Consider the following 17,837-nt stretch of genomic DNA (forward strand, 5'->3'; position numbering starts at 1 on the left):
ACATTAGCAGATAGAGACAGCTGCACATGATGACCTTTTGCCTTTTGAAAGGGAATATAGCAAGTAAGATAAGTAGCAGAATGCATTTAGTTTAATTTATTAATGTCATGCGTACCAAGGTACAGTGTAAAGCTTTGTTTGCCTGCTATCCACTCAAAGAAAGGACTATACATTAATACAATCAAGTCACCCACAGTGCACGGATAAAGGGCACATCATTTAGTGCAAGATATAACACTGAAGTCTGTTAAAGTCAGATTAAAGATAATTCAAAGATCTCCAATGACGTAGGTGGGAGGTTAGGACCACACTAGAGTTGATAAGAGGATTGTTCACTTGCCTGATAACGGCTGGAAAGAAACAGTTCCTGAATCTGGAGGTATGCATTCCTCTGTACCTCTTGCCTGATGGGAGAAGAGGGAGTGACCTGTGTGAGACTGGTCCTTGATTATGCTGGTGTCCTTGCCGAGGCAGCATGAAGTGTAGAGCTAATGGAAGGGAGGCTGGTTTGTGTGATGGTCCGGGCTACATCCACAACTCTCTGCAAACTCTAAGTGGAGGTACCGGGCAATGGAGAGAAGTGTGTCCTTGGTTCATGCAGCAGACGTTAAATCGAGAGCATCATTTGTCATTCTTAATTCTTTATTAAAACAGATCTGAAAGCAAGAACCAAACTTCGTGTCCATCTCTTGGAAAATAGCAGGTCCACCCATTCTGATTTCTGGATGAAATATTCCACTGGAAAACGTAATAGTTTTAATTCATTTAAATGGGCATGAGTTATGTGAGCGGTTTGCAACTTACGCAATGCTTGAATTTATGAGTCAATTAAATTTGTACCAGATAAGTATCAAACCTGCCCTTTACATCACTTGTGGTCCGGATTGCGAAAATCTTTGGTTCAATGGTTCAGTTCAGTTTAGTTTTGTTTATTATCATTTGTACTGAGAAGGTTCAGTGAGATTTTTTTTTGTTGCATATAAATCAGTAATAGTATTGCCATACATAAGTACAATGCCCGGTTAAGCACATAATGCATAAAGACAGCCCGCTGAGTCTATATGCAGTAGTCATCAGGTTTTGGCACCATTTCACAGTCCCAACTGCAGCTGGCCATAAAGCTCCATCTTCCAGTAAACACTTCCAGTGTCGGCTCCATTGCACATGTGTTCTGGACGTAGTGTTCTGGACGTAATGTTCTGAATGCCCTAAATTTCTCTCGGAGAGCTATCAGCAGCAGAGTCGCCACAAATTGTTCCCCTGGAAAACAGACCTCATAGTTGCTGCAGCATTTATTTCAGATTGAGGCAGCCTTCCAGATGAAGTGTTAAGATTTCCAGTCAGTCAAGAAGAAAATCTTGGCTTGTTTATGGATGGGTAAGAAGGGTGGTACTGGGGTCCGATTGGATGATGGACAGTATGGAGCCTATTGGTCAAATGGTGTCTCCATCTAATTGGTTGAAGGGAGGGAGATCCTGTGATTCGATTGGATCAGGGACCGCCGTTGGAACCGCATTGCGCGCGCACATCGCTGACGTAAAAACCCAGCGCCGGCGTTCTGACGCACGTGTGAGCGCGACGGGAGAGCGGGGGCTGAGAGAAGCGGCGGCAGCGAGGACAAGATGAGCAAAGCGCACCCGCCCGAGCTGAAGAAGTGAGTGGCCGGGAGCGGGAGCTTGACCACGACGGATCGGATCGGATCGGGCCTCGGCCTCGCGTATAGTCGACGGGCGGCGCCCATCATCCTCCCAGGCCGCCGGGTGAGGGCGGGCTCCGGCTGGCGGAGGCGGCGCCCATGTGCAGCCGCCGGTCTGTGGGCCGGGCCGGGCCGGGCCGGGGAGGCAGTTAGGGCCGCTCCCCCGGGCATGGCCGCTGGGGGGAAGGAGGAGACGCGGTGGCGGGTTTAGATTCGGGTTTATTATTGTCACAGGTACCGAGGCTCAGGGAAAAGCTAATGGAGCTATTATTTTTGGTTTTGCCTGCCCTGCAAATAAGTTTGAAGAAGGGTCTCAACCCGAAATGTCATCCATCTGTCAGATGTCATCACCTCTCCAGAGATGCTGCCTGACCCGCCGAGTTACTCCAACTTTCTGTGTTTATCTTCGGTTTAAACCAGCATCTGCAGTTCCTTCTTACATGAATCAGGTATAACATACATAAATACAACCGAGTCAAACTCAAGTACATTGGGTAGAGGGGAACTTACAGAATGCAGCTTTGTAGCGCACCACTTCAATCAGATCAACTAATATTAGAATGTGTAAGAAAGAACTGCACTTGCTGGTTTAAATCGAAAGTAGTCACAAAATGCTGGAGTAACTCAGCGAGTCAGGCAACATCTCTGGAGATGCTGCCTGCCCTGCTGAGTTACTCCAGCATTTTGTGTCTACCAGCTAATATTAGAAGATGGATACAAAATGCTTCAGTAACTCTTTAGACTGAAAGATTGAGGGTGGAGGGGGGAAGAACTGGAGGTGAGAAAAGGCCAGAACAAATCAGGGCCGGGACTAGAGTCATACACCACGGAAACAGATCCTTCGGTCCAAACTTGTCCAGGCTGACCAAGATGCCCCATCGAAGCTACCTGTGTGGCTCACACCCCTCTCAACCACTACTATCCATGTACCAATTCACTATACATAAATACCATCAGGCCAAACTCAAGTACAATAGTATAACAAGGGTCTGCAGATGTTGGTTTATATTGAAGATAGACACAAAATCCTGGAGTAACTCAGCAGGTCAGGCAGCATCTCTGGTGAACATGGATGATCATTTGGGTTGGGATCCTTCAGATGCAGCTTAACCTGTTGCATCTCTGCACAGCACATCTGGAAGGTTTCTCCTCCCCTCCCCTGTTTTGGAAACGGGATCCACTTTGTAACGGGAATGTACTGGATCAGTCACCACTCTAGAGAGGAAATCAAAATATGAAGCATTTTCATTACAATCTAAGGAATAATACTTGTGAATGCTGCCATCACCTTCACAGCTGCTGCCAGACCTATAAACTTACATTGGTTTCAACATGCAGTTAACAGAAATGCAGCCAACGGTTGCAACGGCCATTGTGGCCAGCAGCAGCTGGGACTGTAAAATGGTGCCTCTTGCCTATGGGCTGTTCTGTGCATACAGTGCTAACTGGAGTGATGGTGCTTATGTATGGGAATAGTCTGGCTGAGCTTTATGCACAAAAAAAACTCACTGTACCTGGTACACATGCCAATAAAGAAACCATTGACCATTATTTATAACAAGAGGTTCTTGAGTTTTAAATACAGCTGATTTAAGAACCCTTTAGTTATTGCTAAACCTAGCCTGGACATATCATTGACCAGAATTTTTTTAAATTTTAGATTCATGGACAAGAAGCTGTCACGTAAGTTTTGAATTAAAATTGCCTGGAAAGAGCTGGGGAGCGTTTTGGGAAGAGGGTTGTATTGTACAGGACAGGAACTCTGGAATAAGTATTTTAAAAAGTCTTTCAAGAAATCTTGAGTATTGAATGGCTGCCATAACTGGGAAGTCACTAAGCAAAAAACTGTGTCCCACCAGCGCGGAAACAGGCCATCGTCCCACTGAGGCCACACGACCAATGATCACCCCGTACAATAACACTATCCTACACACCAGGGACAATTTATAATTTTACAGAAGCCAATTAACCTACGAACCTTTACATCTTTGGAGTGTGGGAGGAAACTGGAGCACCCGGACAAAACCCACGCGGTCACAGGGAGAACGTACAAACTCCGTACAGACAGCACCCGCAGTCTCTCTGGCGCTGTGAGGCAGCAGCTCTACCGCTGCTCCACTGTGCCGTCCCTTGATTTCATGCTGGGCCTGCTGCTGTGTTAATGTTGGTGTTTTCCATGGTAAATCAGAATAGAATTTAAAACGAATGCAGGCTCGATTTAAATGTATCTGATGTGGTAACATATTCCACTGAAGGTAGGAAAATAACTGCAGATGCTGGCACAAATTGAAGGTATCACAAAATGCTGGAGTAACTCAGCAGGTCAGGCAGCATCTTGGAGAGAAGGAATGGGTGACGTTTAGGGTCGAAACCATTCTTCAGACTGAAGAAGGGTCTCATCCTGAAACGGCGCCCATTCCTTCTCTCCAAGATGCTGCCTGACCTGCTGAGTTACTCTAGCATTTTGTGATATATTCCACTGAATGAGTCATTTTACGTCCTACAGAGTATTTGGAAACCAATCCTGAGGCAAAATGTGCAGTGTATCAGTTGTTGAGCAAATTCTGATCTTGTGTAAGTGGTAATTCACCAATTCTTTTCAATTAAAAAATGCGTAAATCTGCAAGAATATACCAGTCTGACTTTCCATACATAGTTTGCATCATCCTCTTGTGCATTAGATCAGAACTCTAATTTAATTAAGTTTAAATTTAAATTGCTTGATTGTGTGCTGTGCTGCACAACAGTAGCTTTAATTATGCTGGTTCCAATTCTTGTTCTGAAAGGCAAATTTCAGATTGATTCAGCTAGATGTTTGGTCTCCTGTGAAGTAGGTAAGATGGTGAAACTGCATTTGGGCAACTGCAAATAGATTAAAGGTATTATTGGTCTCTTTCGGGAAAGCTGCAAAATATTTGTTTCAATAATGTTTTGCCACAATCTTGATAAATTAAGATGGAGGAAGTGATCCTGATTTCAGGATGGTGAGTATATTGTCAATTTTTTGTTTTGCACTGGGGCGCTGCATTAAAAACTTGACCGTTTCCTATTATTAAATCATCCCAGTTCCGTTATTTTTTAGAGATACCACATGGAATCATGCCCTTCTGCCCACCGTGCCCACGCCACCAATTGATCACCCCTTCACACTAGTTCTATGCTATCCCACTTTCTCATAAACTTCCTGCACACTCGGGGCAATTTACAGGGGCCAATTAACCTATAAGCCTGCACACCTTTGGTGTGTGGGAGGAAACAGGGGCACCCGGAAGAAACTCACACGGTCATAGGGAGAACAGGAAACTCCACATGGGCAGCACCCGGGGGTCAAGAAGGAACTTGCGTCTATGGCGCTGTGAGGCATAGGCACCACAAGCTGAGCCACTGCACCACCCTGTTCTGTTCTGAGATCAAGGAGACTGCAAAGGTTTTTCATGCTTTGTTTTCAGTAAAACTGAACGGTGGAAGACATGTGCAAGGAATTCTACGTGGGTTCGATCCCTTCATGAATCTTGTCGTGGACGAATCCGTAGAGATGGTACAGGGCCAACAGAATAACATTGGCATGGTGGTAAGTTACTTGAGTTTACTACAGTGAATTAGTTTGACTCGATCAAAATGCGTCGTAACCTAATTCGTGAACACACAAAGTACTGGAGGAGCTCAGTGGAGGCAGCATCTATGGAGGAGATGGACGGACAACGTTCCAGGTTGGTGCCCTTCTGATCAGTCTGAAGAAGGGTCCCGACCGGAATTGTCATCTGCCCATTCCCTCCACCAGCACTTTGTGCTTTGCTCAAAGATTCAAGCAACTGCAGTTTCTTGTGCCTGTAGTTATCTACAGGTCAGTCCTGACCTACCATCTACCTCATTGGAGACCCTCATACTTTGATTGGACTTTACAGGAATTTATCTTGCACCAAACGTTAGTCCATTTATCCTGTGTCAGTGTGAGTGGCTTGATTGTAATCATGTATAGCATTTCCTCTGACTGGATAGCATGTAATAAAAAGATACATTTGATATTTCTATGGCAGAGAATGACATATTCCTGATTAGTAAGGGTGTTAGGGGTTATTGGGAGAAGACAGGAGAATGTGGTTGAGAGGAAAAGACAGATCTGTCATCTGTTGGCAGCCCTGATTTGTCCTGTTTTATGTTTTTGTCCCCACTCTTCCATCAGTCTGAAGAATTGTCCAACCAAAAACGTCGCCTATCCATGTTCTCCAGCGATGCTGCCTGACCCCGTTGAGTTATGCCAGCATTTTGTGCCGATCTTTGATATAAACCAGCATCTGCCGTTCCGTTTTACTACAATTTAGCTATCCTTTCAGAGGTTTTTAACTTTGCATTCTCTTCACCAGGTAATTAGAGGGAACAGCATTATCATGCTCGAAGCTTTAGAAAGAGTATAGTGAAGACCTCACCCATGAAGCCTTGGAAACGTTGTAAAGTGACCACACCTGCATTTGAAGCATCGATTTTGTCTGTTATACGCCTCATTGCTGTTTACTTTATAAAGGGGGCCTGCTTGTTAATCAGAAGTTTGTGAATAATTTACACTTTGTACCTTCGAAACTTAAAAGACCATTAAATAAGAAATTTTTGTATGGACAAAGGATTGGATAAATTGCTCTTATTTTCATTGCTTTTGTGTATGTTGCAGATAAATCTGAATGAGCTGCCAATTGTTAGTGATGCAGTTCAATTGTCCTCCAACGAATAATGCTCGTGTGACATAGAGCAGTGCAGCGTAGGACTTCCCCTCACAAAGTCTGTGCCAAACATTATGCCAAGTTCAACTGTGTCTGCCTCAGATAGACACAAAAGGTTGGAGTAACTCAGTGGAACAGGCATCTCTAGAGAGAAGGTATGGGTGATGTTACTGGTTGAACCCTTTCTTCAGACTAGTCAGGGGAAAGGGGAACGAGAGATATAGGCGGTGATATAGAGAGATTAGGAACAATGAATTAAAGATATGCAAAAAAGTAACGATGATAAAGGGAGCAGGCCATTGTTAGCTATTTGTTGGGTGAAAACGAGAAGCTGGTGCGACTTGGGTGGGGGAGGGAAGGAGAGAGGGAATGCCGGGATTACTTGATAGACAATAGGTGCAGGAGTAGGCCATTCGGCCCTTTGAGCCAGCGCCACCATTCAATGTGATCATGGCTGATCATTCTCAATCAGTACCCCGTTCCTGCCTTCTCCCCATACCCCCTGACTCCGCTATCTTCAAGAGCTCTATCTAGCTCTCTCTTGAATGCATTCGGGGAATTGGCCTCTACTGCCTTCTGAGGCAGAGAATTCCACAGATTCACAACTCTCTGACTGAAAAAGTTTTTCCTCATCTCAGTTCGAAATGGCCTACCCCTTATTCTTAAACTGTGGCCCCTGGTTATGGACTCCCCCAACATTGGGAACATGTTTCCTGCCTCTTAAGTGTCCAACCCCTTAATAATCTTATACCTTTCGATAAGATCTCTCATCCTTCTAAATTCCAGTGTATACAAGCCGAGTCGCTCCAGTCTTTCAACATATGACAGTACCGCCATTCCAGGAATTAACCTAGTAAACCTACGCTGCACGCCCTCAATAGCAAGATGTTAGAGAAATCAATATACCACTGGGCTGTAAGCTGCGCAAGCGAAATATGAGATGCTGTTCCTCCAATTTGCATTTAGCCTCACTGACAATGGAGGAGACCTAGGGCAGAAAGGTCATTGTGGGAATGGGAAGGAGAAGTGTTAACAACCGGGAGATCAGGTAGGTCCAGGCGGACTAATCAAAGCTGTTGATCCCTCTTTAGACTGAAAGTCAGGAGTGGAGGTGAAGAGCTGGATGTGAGAAGAGTCAGTCTCCAGTTCTTCAATTCCCCCCACTTTCAGCCTGAAGAAGGGTCCTGCTATAATAGATACTTATCAATCCAGTCTTGGGGGCATCCAAACTAGAAGGGACTCTAAGCTTTCAAGCCTTTTCATTGAGATTGTCAAATCAGTGATCTAATGCCACACAGCTGGCTGTTTCCCATCTATATACTAAAACTCGTTTGTTTGTACCTGAACTGCAGCCAAAACGGTACACGATAGCGCAGCAATTTTAGGCCCGCCTTACTCACCGTCGTCCCTTTGGTGCTAATGGAAGACGTTGAAATTGAAATTGGTGTTATATTTTAAAAGTTATTCACATTTTAAAGTTTAAATCTATCTCCTAGGGAGGGAAGGGGGGGGGGGGGGGGGGTGCTGCACCAATACAGGTGTGGTTTGGGCCCAATGGGTCTAGTACTTCTTGCTATCTTTGTTATGAGAACATTATTCATCCAAAGATTTAAAATCGTCAATTGATCCAGTATCATCTATATTTGGAGAGTATATCAAGCTTTCACCATCCTTGGTGTACAGAAATGTTTGTAGGTTTCACTCTTGCAAGGCTTGCAACACTAATTAAAATCTATTTTCCCTGGTCCTGGACTCCCCAGGCTGCAGCAAGCTTTTAATCCTTAAGCTGCAGTAATCAACCTTTGCCACAGCATGTGCATGATTGTTTAACTACAGGACCAAGTAATTCCCACAACACTAAAGGTGACTTTTGCGTCATTGGTACCTGTATCTCCAGTGAATTGTCCACATTTTTCAGACCTTTCACAGTCAACAAAAATCAATACATTTTCTTGAATGCTACTCATCGAATCATAAAGTCATATCCTATGGACACAGGCCCTTCGGCCCAACTTGCCCACGCCGACCAACATTCCCCATGTACACCAATCCCACCTGGCCGCATTTGGCCCATATCACTCTTCCTGTCTCCACCTATATCCTTCCTTTGTCCCGCCCCCCCTGACATCAGTCTGAAGAAGGGTCTCGACCCGAAACGTCACCCATTCCTTCTCTCCTGAGATGCTGCCTGACTTGCTGAGTTAGTCCAGCATTTTGTGAATAAATACCTTCAATTTGTACCAGCATCTGCAGTTATTTTCTTACACAAACCTTTCCTATCCTTTCCTACTATGGCCACTGCTGATAGACCTATCCAACCCGGTCTGAAATACTCTTGGCACTGAGCCTGTACAGGTAGAGAGTGCTCTTGGTAGAGAATTCTAAAGATTCCCTCCTCTTTGGGTGCAGAGATTTCCTATCTCAGTCCTAAATGGTCAACTGCTTACCTTGAGAACATAGTCCCTGATTCTAGTCCCATAGTCCCTGAACATAGCCACCGAGTCCATGCCGATCAGTGATCCCCGCACAGTAATACTATCCAACAAACTAGGGACAATTTACAATTATACTAAAGCCAATGAATCGATTTACCTATACGTCTTTGGAGTATGGGAGGAAACTGGAGAAAACCCACGTAGGTCACGGGGAGAACGTACAAACTCCGTACAGACCACACCAGTGGTCTGGATCAAACCCGGGTCTCTGGCGCTGTAAGGCAGAAACTCCACTGCTGTCCCACCCAGTAATTTGCTTAATTTCTCCTCAGCGCAAAACCAGAAATTGGTCTGCTAAATCTTCATTGTAGTCTTCCAATTTATGGAAAAATATATACCATTGATAGAAAAATGGTACATTGCATCTATTGGTTTGCAACTTCACTCGGTCCCTGATGGTTTGAGAAGATTAAAGGTAATTAGATTGTGGATGACCCATTCTCTCCGTGCATCTTCTCCGTGTAGCTGCTGGTTGATCTGTTATTCCTTTAGATTTTGGAGATACGGAGCAGAAACTGGCCCTTCGGCCCACTGGGTGTATGCCAACCAACGATCACCCAGTACACTCAAGTCAAGTCGTCAATTTTATTTGTATAGCACATTTAAAAACAACCCACGTTGACCAAAGTGCTGCGCATCTGATTAGGAAAAAAAAAAGAAACAACATACAGTGGCAGGCAGCCAAACACAACGGCGCGGCCATCTTGAACAAAATGTTTAACTAAAGCAGAATGGTGTCCCGCGGCCGCGCCGCACCGGGCGATGGAAGGCCCCGCGGCCGAGCCGCACCGGGCGCTGTTCAGTCCCGCGGCCGAGCCGCGCCGGGTGATGGAAGGCCCCGCGGAAGAGACCTAAAAAAAAAAGAAAGATTTCCCCCCCCACATACCCACCCACCCTCACCACCCCCAGCCCCACATACACAACCAAAACAAAACACCCCACCACCAACACACAAACAAAAAGGACAAAGGCCAAACAGACTGCCAGCGAGAGCAAATACTGCACCTGGTCTCCGTGTCTGTCCAGGCAGAGCACACTAACACCATCCTTCACACCAGGGATAATTTATAATTTTACCAAAGCCAATTAACCTGTAAACCTGCATATCTTTGGCCTGTGGGAGGAAACCGGAGCACCCAGAGAAGAAGCACCCCAAGCAGGAGAAGAAGGTAAATCTCCATACAGAGCACCCGTAGTCGGGATCGAACCAGGTCTGGCACTGTAAGGCAGCAACTCTACCACTGTGCCGCCCCCTCTGGCATGTTTCTATTCTTGAGGGAGAGTACAACATTGGAAGTCGGGTTGTGCATTTTAACATGGTGTGCTGTCTGGTCTGCTAAGTTTAAGGCTGCAAGTGCTTGCTAACTGAGGCTATCTAGGAGTTCTTGTGTTAATCATAAGTTAGCATTTAGATGCAGTGACTGATTAGGATGACAAATAGTATAGTGGCCTTTATTCTCGGGGGTTAGAGTTTAGAAATAGAGAAGCCTTGTTACAGTTGTACAGGGTTACGATAAGGTCACTTGGAGTACGGTGTGGCGTTTTGAACCTCAGAAGGATATACTACCATTGGAAGCAGTCCAATGAGATTCACTAGGCTGTCAAGGAAGAGAGGAGTGCTCTATCATGACTGGCTAAAAAATTGTACTGTTTTGAGCAGTTTAGAAGAATCAGGTAATCTTACTAAAACATCAGATCTGAAAGGAAATATTCTACATTTTCTTTGAGCTTCGTGCCCTTTGATGTCCCCTTTTCACACCTTACCCTTCCATATCCCTGTGTCTCCCTATCCACGGACTCTCAGTCTGAAGAATGGTCTCAACCCAAAATGTCACCCATTCCTTCTGTCCAGAGATGCAACCTGTCCTGCTGAGTTACTTCAGCATTTTGTGTCTATCGAAGACATAGTTACAAGTTGAGAGGGAAAAGATTTAATAGGAACCTGAGAGTTTTTCACAGATGGTGCTATTGCAATGTTTAAGAAACATTTAGACAGGTATACGAATAGGATAGGTTTAGAGGGAAATGGGCCAAATGCAGGCAGGTGGGACTAGTGTAGATGGGGTACGTAGGTCGGCATGGGTAAGTTGGGTCGATGGACGTTTCCACACTATCACTATGGTTGTGAGAATATGGAATGTGGTGCCAAAGGAGATGGTTGAGGCAGGTACAATAACAAAAGTTAAAAGACCCTTGGACAGGCACATGGATAGGAAAAGTTTAGAGGGATATAGGCCAAATGTAGGAAAATGGAATTAGTTTAGATGGGGTTTCTTAGTCGACATGGATGAGTTAAGATGGGGCAGTCTGACAAGTGTGGGGCAGTTTATCTCAACGGTGCTGAATCTCATATTCTCCATCCAGGACAGTTGTGAATACCACTCACTGGAGGTTTTTACAGAGGTGGCAGATACATTTTTGAAAGATTGTAGACGAGGGTTACAGGGAAGTGGCACAGAAGAGGAGTTGAGGCCTGCAGGAAATCAGCCGCGATCGTATTGATTGGTGGGGCAGGTTTAAGGGACCAAGTGGTCTTCCCCTGCACCTGTTGTTTTCCTTTATATACAATAGACAAGAGGTGCAGGAGGAGGCCTTTCGGCCCTTCGAGCCAGCACCGCCATTCAATGTGATCATGGCTGATCATTCTCAATCAGTACCCCGTTCCTGCCTTCTCCCCATACCCCCTGACTTCCCTATCCTTAAGAGCTCTATCTAGTTCTCTCTTGAATGCATTCAGAGAATTGGCCTCCACTGCCTTCTGAGGCAGAGAATTTCACAGATTCACAACTCTGACTGAAAAAGTTTTTCCTCATCTCAATTCTAAATGGCCTACCCCTTATTCTTAAACTGTGGCCCCTTGTTCTGGACTCTCCCAACATTGGGAACATGTTTCCTGCCTCTAACGTGTCCAACCCCTTAATAATCTTATACCTTTCGATAAGATCTCTCATCCTTCTAAATTCCAGTGTATACAAGCCTAGTCGCTCCAGTCGTTCAACATATGATAGTCCCGCCATTCCGGGAATTAACCTAGTAAACATACGCTGCACGCCCTCAATAGCAAGAGTATCCCTCCTCAAATTTGGAGACACAGTACTCCAGGTGCAGTCTTTGTAGGTTAAGGTAGAGATGGGACAAGATTGGGTACCATCGACATAGAACAGTACAGCACAAGTATAGGTCCTTTGGCTTGTAATGTTTGTGCCAAACATGATGCCAAGACCATATCTACCTGTGCATAATCCACACCGCTCCATTCACTGTATATCCATGTGTCTATCCAAAAACCTCTTAAATGGCACTATTGTATATGCCTCAACCATCAACCCTGGCAGCGTGTTCCAGGTACTCACCTCTCTAGAAAAGTTGCCCTGCACATTTCGTTAGTCTTTTGACTTTAGATATACAGCGCGGAAACAGGCCCTTGGGCCTTCCAAGTCAGCACCGACCAGCGATTGTCCCGTACACCAGCACTACCCTACACAGTATGGACAACTTACAACTTTCAGAAACTAATTAAACTGCAAACCGTACTGCAAACTGCATCTGTGTGTCTCTGGAGTGTGGGAGGAAACCGGAGCACCCAGAGAAACCCACGCAGTCAGAAGGAGAACGTACAAGCTCCATACACGCAGCACCCGTAGTCAGGATCAAACCCGGGTCTCTGTGCTGTAAGGCAGCAACTCCACTGCTGCGCCACTGTGCTGCCCATTGTGTACGCCCTCCTTTAAACTTTGCCCATCTCGCCTTAAAGCTACTATTGTATATTAATATTGTATTTTAATTTTTTTTCATCCAGGGAAAAAGGTTCTGACTGTCTACCCTGTCCCTATGCCTCATAATTTTATGTACTTTAGTCAGGTCTCCCTGCAGCTTCGGATATTCCAGAGAAAACAATCCCTCCAGCATATAAAATAACATTTAAGTGACAGAACAAACAGCAGGCTGAATATTGCTATCCAGCATATTAGCAGGATGCTTTTGTTTTGGCCCATCAAGCCTGCTCTGCCATTCAATCAAGTCAGATCTATTTTTCCCTCTCAACCCCATTCTCCTGCCTTCTCCCCTTAATCTTTGACACTCTTACTAATGAAGAACCTTAGTTTAAATGACTACCGTCCTGTTGCACTGACATCAGTCATCATGAAGTGCTTCGAGCGACTAGTCAAAACTCACATCTGCTCCTCTCTCCCTGACACCTTGGACCCTCTTCAGTTTGCATTTAGACCAAACAGGGCCACGGACGATGGCATCGCCATGGCAATACATACTGCGCTCACCCACCTGGACAAAGGAAATACATATGTGAGAATGCTCTTTATTGACTACAGCTCGGCATTCAACACTATTATTCCCTCAAAACCCGTCCCCAAGCTCCTTGATCTTGGACTGGAGACCTCCATCTGCGGATGGATATTCGATTTCCTGACGGGCAGGCCCCAGGTGGTGAGAATTGGCAGCCACACCTCTTCTTCACTGATCCTCAACACAGGCACACCACAGGGCTCTGTGCTCAGTCCTGTCATGTACTCCCTGTTCACACACACCTGTACTGCTAAGCACAGCTCAAACAGCATCCTAAAGTTTGCTGATGACACGACCATCTTGGGCCTCATCACAGACAACAATGAGAGGGCCTACAGAGAGGAGGTAAAGGCACTAAACAGCTGGTGCCAGGAAAATAACCTCTCTCTCAATGTCAGCAAAACTAAAGAGATGATCGTGGACTACAGGAGACACAGGGGGAGTGGACACCTCCCCATCCACATCGGTGAAGCTGAGGTTGAAAGGGTCAGCAGCTTTAAGTACCTCGGTGTGCACATCACTGAGGACCTTTCCTGGACACTGCACACAGACACAATAACAAAGAAGGCCCACCAGCGGCTCTTTTTCCTGAGAAGACTGAGGAAGTTTGGCATGAACGCCAGCATCCTCACAAACTTCTACAGATGCACCATCAAGAGCCTGCTGACGGGCGGCATTACAGTCTGGTACGGGAACTGTTCTGCCCACAGCCACAAAGCACTAAGAGAGTGGTGAAGAAGGCACAACACATCACTGGCAACTGTCTCCCAGCCATTCAGGACATTTTCTCCCGGCGGTGCCTGCGGAAGGCACGCAGCATCATCAAGGACCACAGCCACCCAGCACGCAGGCTGTTCTCCTTGTTACCGTCAGGCAGACGATACAGGAGTATGGCTGCGCGTACTACCAGACTTAAGAACAGTTTCTACCATCAGGCCATCAGGCTTCTGAACTCATAAACACATTTCAAATCATATATGTTGATTATTTTTAATATTGTCTTTTTACCTGTTTTTAATATTGTCTTTTTACCTTACTAATGTCATTTTTTAAATCTTGTTTATCCTTGGAATATTACTGGTGAGGTGACTCATTGTCTTGTCAAATACATTTCATTGTACCGTTGACCCTGTGCCAACCTACATATGACAAATAACATTTATTATTATTTATTAACCTATCAATCTCCGCTTTAAAAATATCCAATGACTTTAGACTTTACTTTGGACAAACAGTGTGGAAACAGGCCCTTCGGCCCTCCAAATCATAAGATCATAGGTGAAAGGAGCAGAATTAGGCCATTTGGCCCATCAAGTCTACGCAGCCATTCAATCATGGCTGATCTATCTCACCCTCCTAACCCCATTCTCCTGTCTTCTCCCCATAACCCCAGACTATCGTACTAATCAAGAATTTGTCAAACTCCACCTTTAAAATATCCATTAACATATAACATATAACAACTACAGCATGGAAACAGGCCTGTCCGGCCCTACCAGTCCACGCCGACCATTCTCCCTGACCTAGTCTCATCTACCTGCACTCAGACCATAACCCTCTAATCCCCTCTTATCCATATACCTATCCAATTTACTCTTAAATAATAAAATCGAGCCAGCCTCCACCACTTCCACCGGAAGCCCATTCCATACAGCCACAACCCTCTGAGTAAAGAAGTTCCCCCTCATGTTACCCCTAAACCTTTGTCCCTCAATTCTGAAGCTATGTCCCCTTGTTGGAATCTTCCCCACTCTCAAAGGGAAAAGCCTACCCACGTCAACTCTGTCCGTCCCTCTCAAAATTTAAAAAACCTCTATCAAGTCCCCCCTCAACCTTCTACGCTCCAAAGAATAAAGACCCAACCTGTTCAACCTCTCTCTGTAGCCTAAGTGCTGAAACCCAGGCAACATTCTAGTAAATCTCCTCTGTACCCTCTCCATTTTGTCGACATCCTTCCTATAATTTGGCGACCAGAACTGCACACCATACTCCAGATTCGGCCTCACCAATGCCCTGTACAATTTCAACATTACATCCCAACTTCTATACTCGATGCTCTGATTTATAAAGGCAAGCATACCAAACGCCTTCTTCACCACCCTATCCACATGAGATTCCACCTTCAGGGAACAATGCACAGTTATTCCCAGATCCCTCTGTTCCACTGCATTCCTTAATTCCCTACCATTTACCCTGTACGTCCTATTTTGATTTGTCCTACCAAAATGCAGCACCTCACACTTATCAGCATTAAACTCCATCTGCCATCTTTCAGCCCACCCTTCCAAAAGGCCCAAGTCTCTCTGTAGACTTTGAAAATCTACCTCACTATCAACTACTCCACCTATCTTAGTATCATCTGCATATTTACTAATCCAATTTGCCACACCATCATCCAGATCATTAATGTAAATGACAAACAACAGTGGACCCAACACAGATCCTTGGGGCACTCCACTAGACACTGGCCTCCAACCTGACATACAATTGTCAACCGTTACCCTCTGGTATCTCCCATTCAGCCATTGTTGAATCCATCTTGCAACCTCACTATTAATACCCAACGATTTAACCTTCTTAATCAACCTTCCATGTGGAACCTTGTCAAATGCCTTACTGAAGTCCATATAGACAACATCCACAGCCTTGCCCTTATCAATTTCCCTGGTAACCTCTTCAAAAAATTCAAGAAGACTAGTCAAACATGACCTTCCAGGCACAAATCCATGTTGACTGTTTCTAATCAGGCCTTGATTATCCAAATAATTATATATATTGTCCCTAAGTATCTTTTCCATTAATTTTCCCACCACAGACGTCAAACTAATAGGTCTATAATTGCTAGGTTTACTTTTAGAACCTTTTTTAAACAAAGGCACAACATGTGCAATGCGCCAATCTTCCGGCACCATCCCAGTTTCTAATGACGTTTGAAATATTTCCGTCATAGCCCCTGCTATTTCTGCACTAACTTCCCTCAATGTCCTAGGGAATATCCTATCAGGACCTGGAGACTTATCCACTTTTATATTCTTCAAAAGTGTCCGTACCTCCTCTTCTTTAATCCTCCTAATTTCCATCACTACTCTACTTGTTTCGCTTACCTCACATAATTCAATATCCTTCTCCTCGGTAAATACCGAAGAAAAGAAATTGTTTAATATCTCCCCCATTTCTTCCGGCTCAGCACATAGCTGTCCACTCTGACTCTCTAATGGACCAATTTTATCCCTCACTATCCTTTTTCTATTGACATATCTGTAGAACCCCTTGGGGTTTACTTTTACATTACTTGCCAAAGCAGCCTCATATCTTTTTTTCGCTTTTCTAATTTCCTTTTTAAGATTCCTTTTACATTCTTTATATTCCTCAAGAACCTCATTTACTCCCTGCCGCTTATATTTATTGTATATCTCCCTCTTTTTCCGAACCAAGTGTCCAATTTCCCTGGAAAACCACGGCTCTTTCAAATTATTATTCTTTCCTTTCCACCGAACAGGGACATAAAGACTCTGTACTCTCAAAATTTCACCTTTAAATATCCTCCATTTTTCTATTATATCCTTTTCATAAAACAACAATTTCCATTTCACTCCTTTTAAATCCTTTCTCATCTCCTCAAAATTAGCCTTTCTCCAATCCAAAATCTCAACCCTTGGTCCAGATTTGACCTTCTCCATAATGATATTGAAACTAATGGCATTATGATCACTAGACCCAAAGTGCTCCTCAACACATACCTCCGTCACCTGACCCATCTCATTTCCTAACAGGAGGTCCAACACTGCCCCTTCTCTGGTAGGCACCTCTACGTATTGCTGCAAAAAACTATCCTGCACACATTTTACAAACTCCAAACCATCCAGCCCTTTAACAGAATGTGATTCCCAGTCTATATGCGGAAAATTGAAATCACCCACAATCACCACTCTGTGCTTACTACTAATATCTGCTATCTCCTTACATATTTGCTCTTCCAATTCTCGTTCCCTATTTGGCGGTCTATAATACACCCCTATAAGTGTTGCTAAACCTTTCTCATTTCTGAGTTCCACCCAAACAGCCTCCTTAATCGAGCCTTCTAGTCTGTCCTGCCAAAGCACTGCTGTGATATCCTCCCTGACAAGCAATGCAACACCCCTACCTCTTGCCCCTCCGATTCTATCACATCTGAAACAATGAAATCCTGGAATATTTAATTGCCAATCGCAACCCTCCTGCAACCATGTTTCACTGATCGCCACAAAATCATACTTCCAGATGTCAATCCAGGCTCTAAGCTCATCCACCTTTCTTACAATGCTCCTAGCATTAAAATATACACATTTAAGGAACCCATCATTTCTTATTCTCAGTTTATTTCTTTTCCCTTCTTTCTCTCCTACATATTGGGTCTGAGTGTTTCCCTTTTCTGCCTCCTGCCTCACACACTGCCTATTAGCTATCTGTGTTTGAGTCCCTCCCCCCAACCGTACTAGTTTAAAGTCTCCGCAGTTATTTTAGCAAATCTCCCCGCCAGGATATTGGTTCCCCTCGGGTTCAGATGCAACCCGTCCTTTTTGTACAGGTCATACTTCCCCCAGAAGAGGTCCCAATGACCCAGAAACTTGAAACCCTGCTCCCTGC

General features: G+C 44.8%; 1 protein-coding gene across 1 annotated transcript; it reads left to right on the plus strand.

Annotated features, from left to right (window-relative positions):
• Positions 1-1,520: 1,520 nt before the first annotated feature.
• snrpg (small nuclear ribonucleoprotein polypeptide G) lies at positions 1,521-6,306 on the plus strand. The gene is made up of 4 exons (XM_078428728.1): positions 1,521-1,654; positions 3,357-3,379; positions 5,146-5,267; positions 6,061-6,306. Exons 1-4 carry the CDS (start codon positions 1,623-1,625, stop codon positions 6,109-6,111), a joined length of 228 nt encoding a protein of 75 aa, XP_078284854.1. The 5' UTR covers positions 1,521-1,622; the 3' UTR covers positions 6,112-6,306.
• Positions 6,307-17,837: the final 11,531 nt, after the last annotated feature.

Source organism: Rhinoraja longicauda, chromosome 36, assembly GCF_053455715.1.
Source record: "Rhinoraja longicauda isolate Sanriku21f chromosome 36, sRhiLon1.1, whole genome shotgun sequence".
Taxonomy (NCBI): domain Eukaryota; kingdom Metazoa; phylum Chordata; class Chondrichthyes; order Rajiformes; family Arhynchobatidae; genus Rhinoraja; species Rhinoraja longicauda.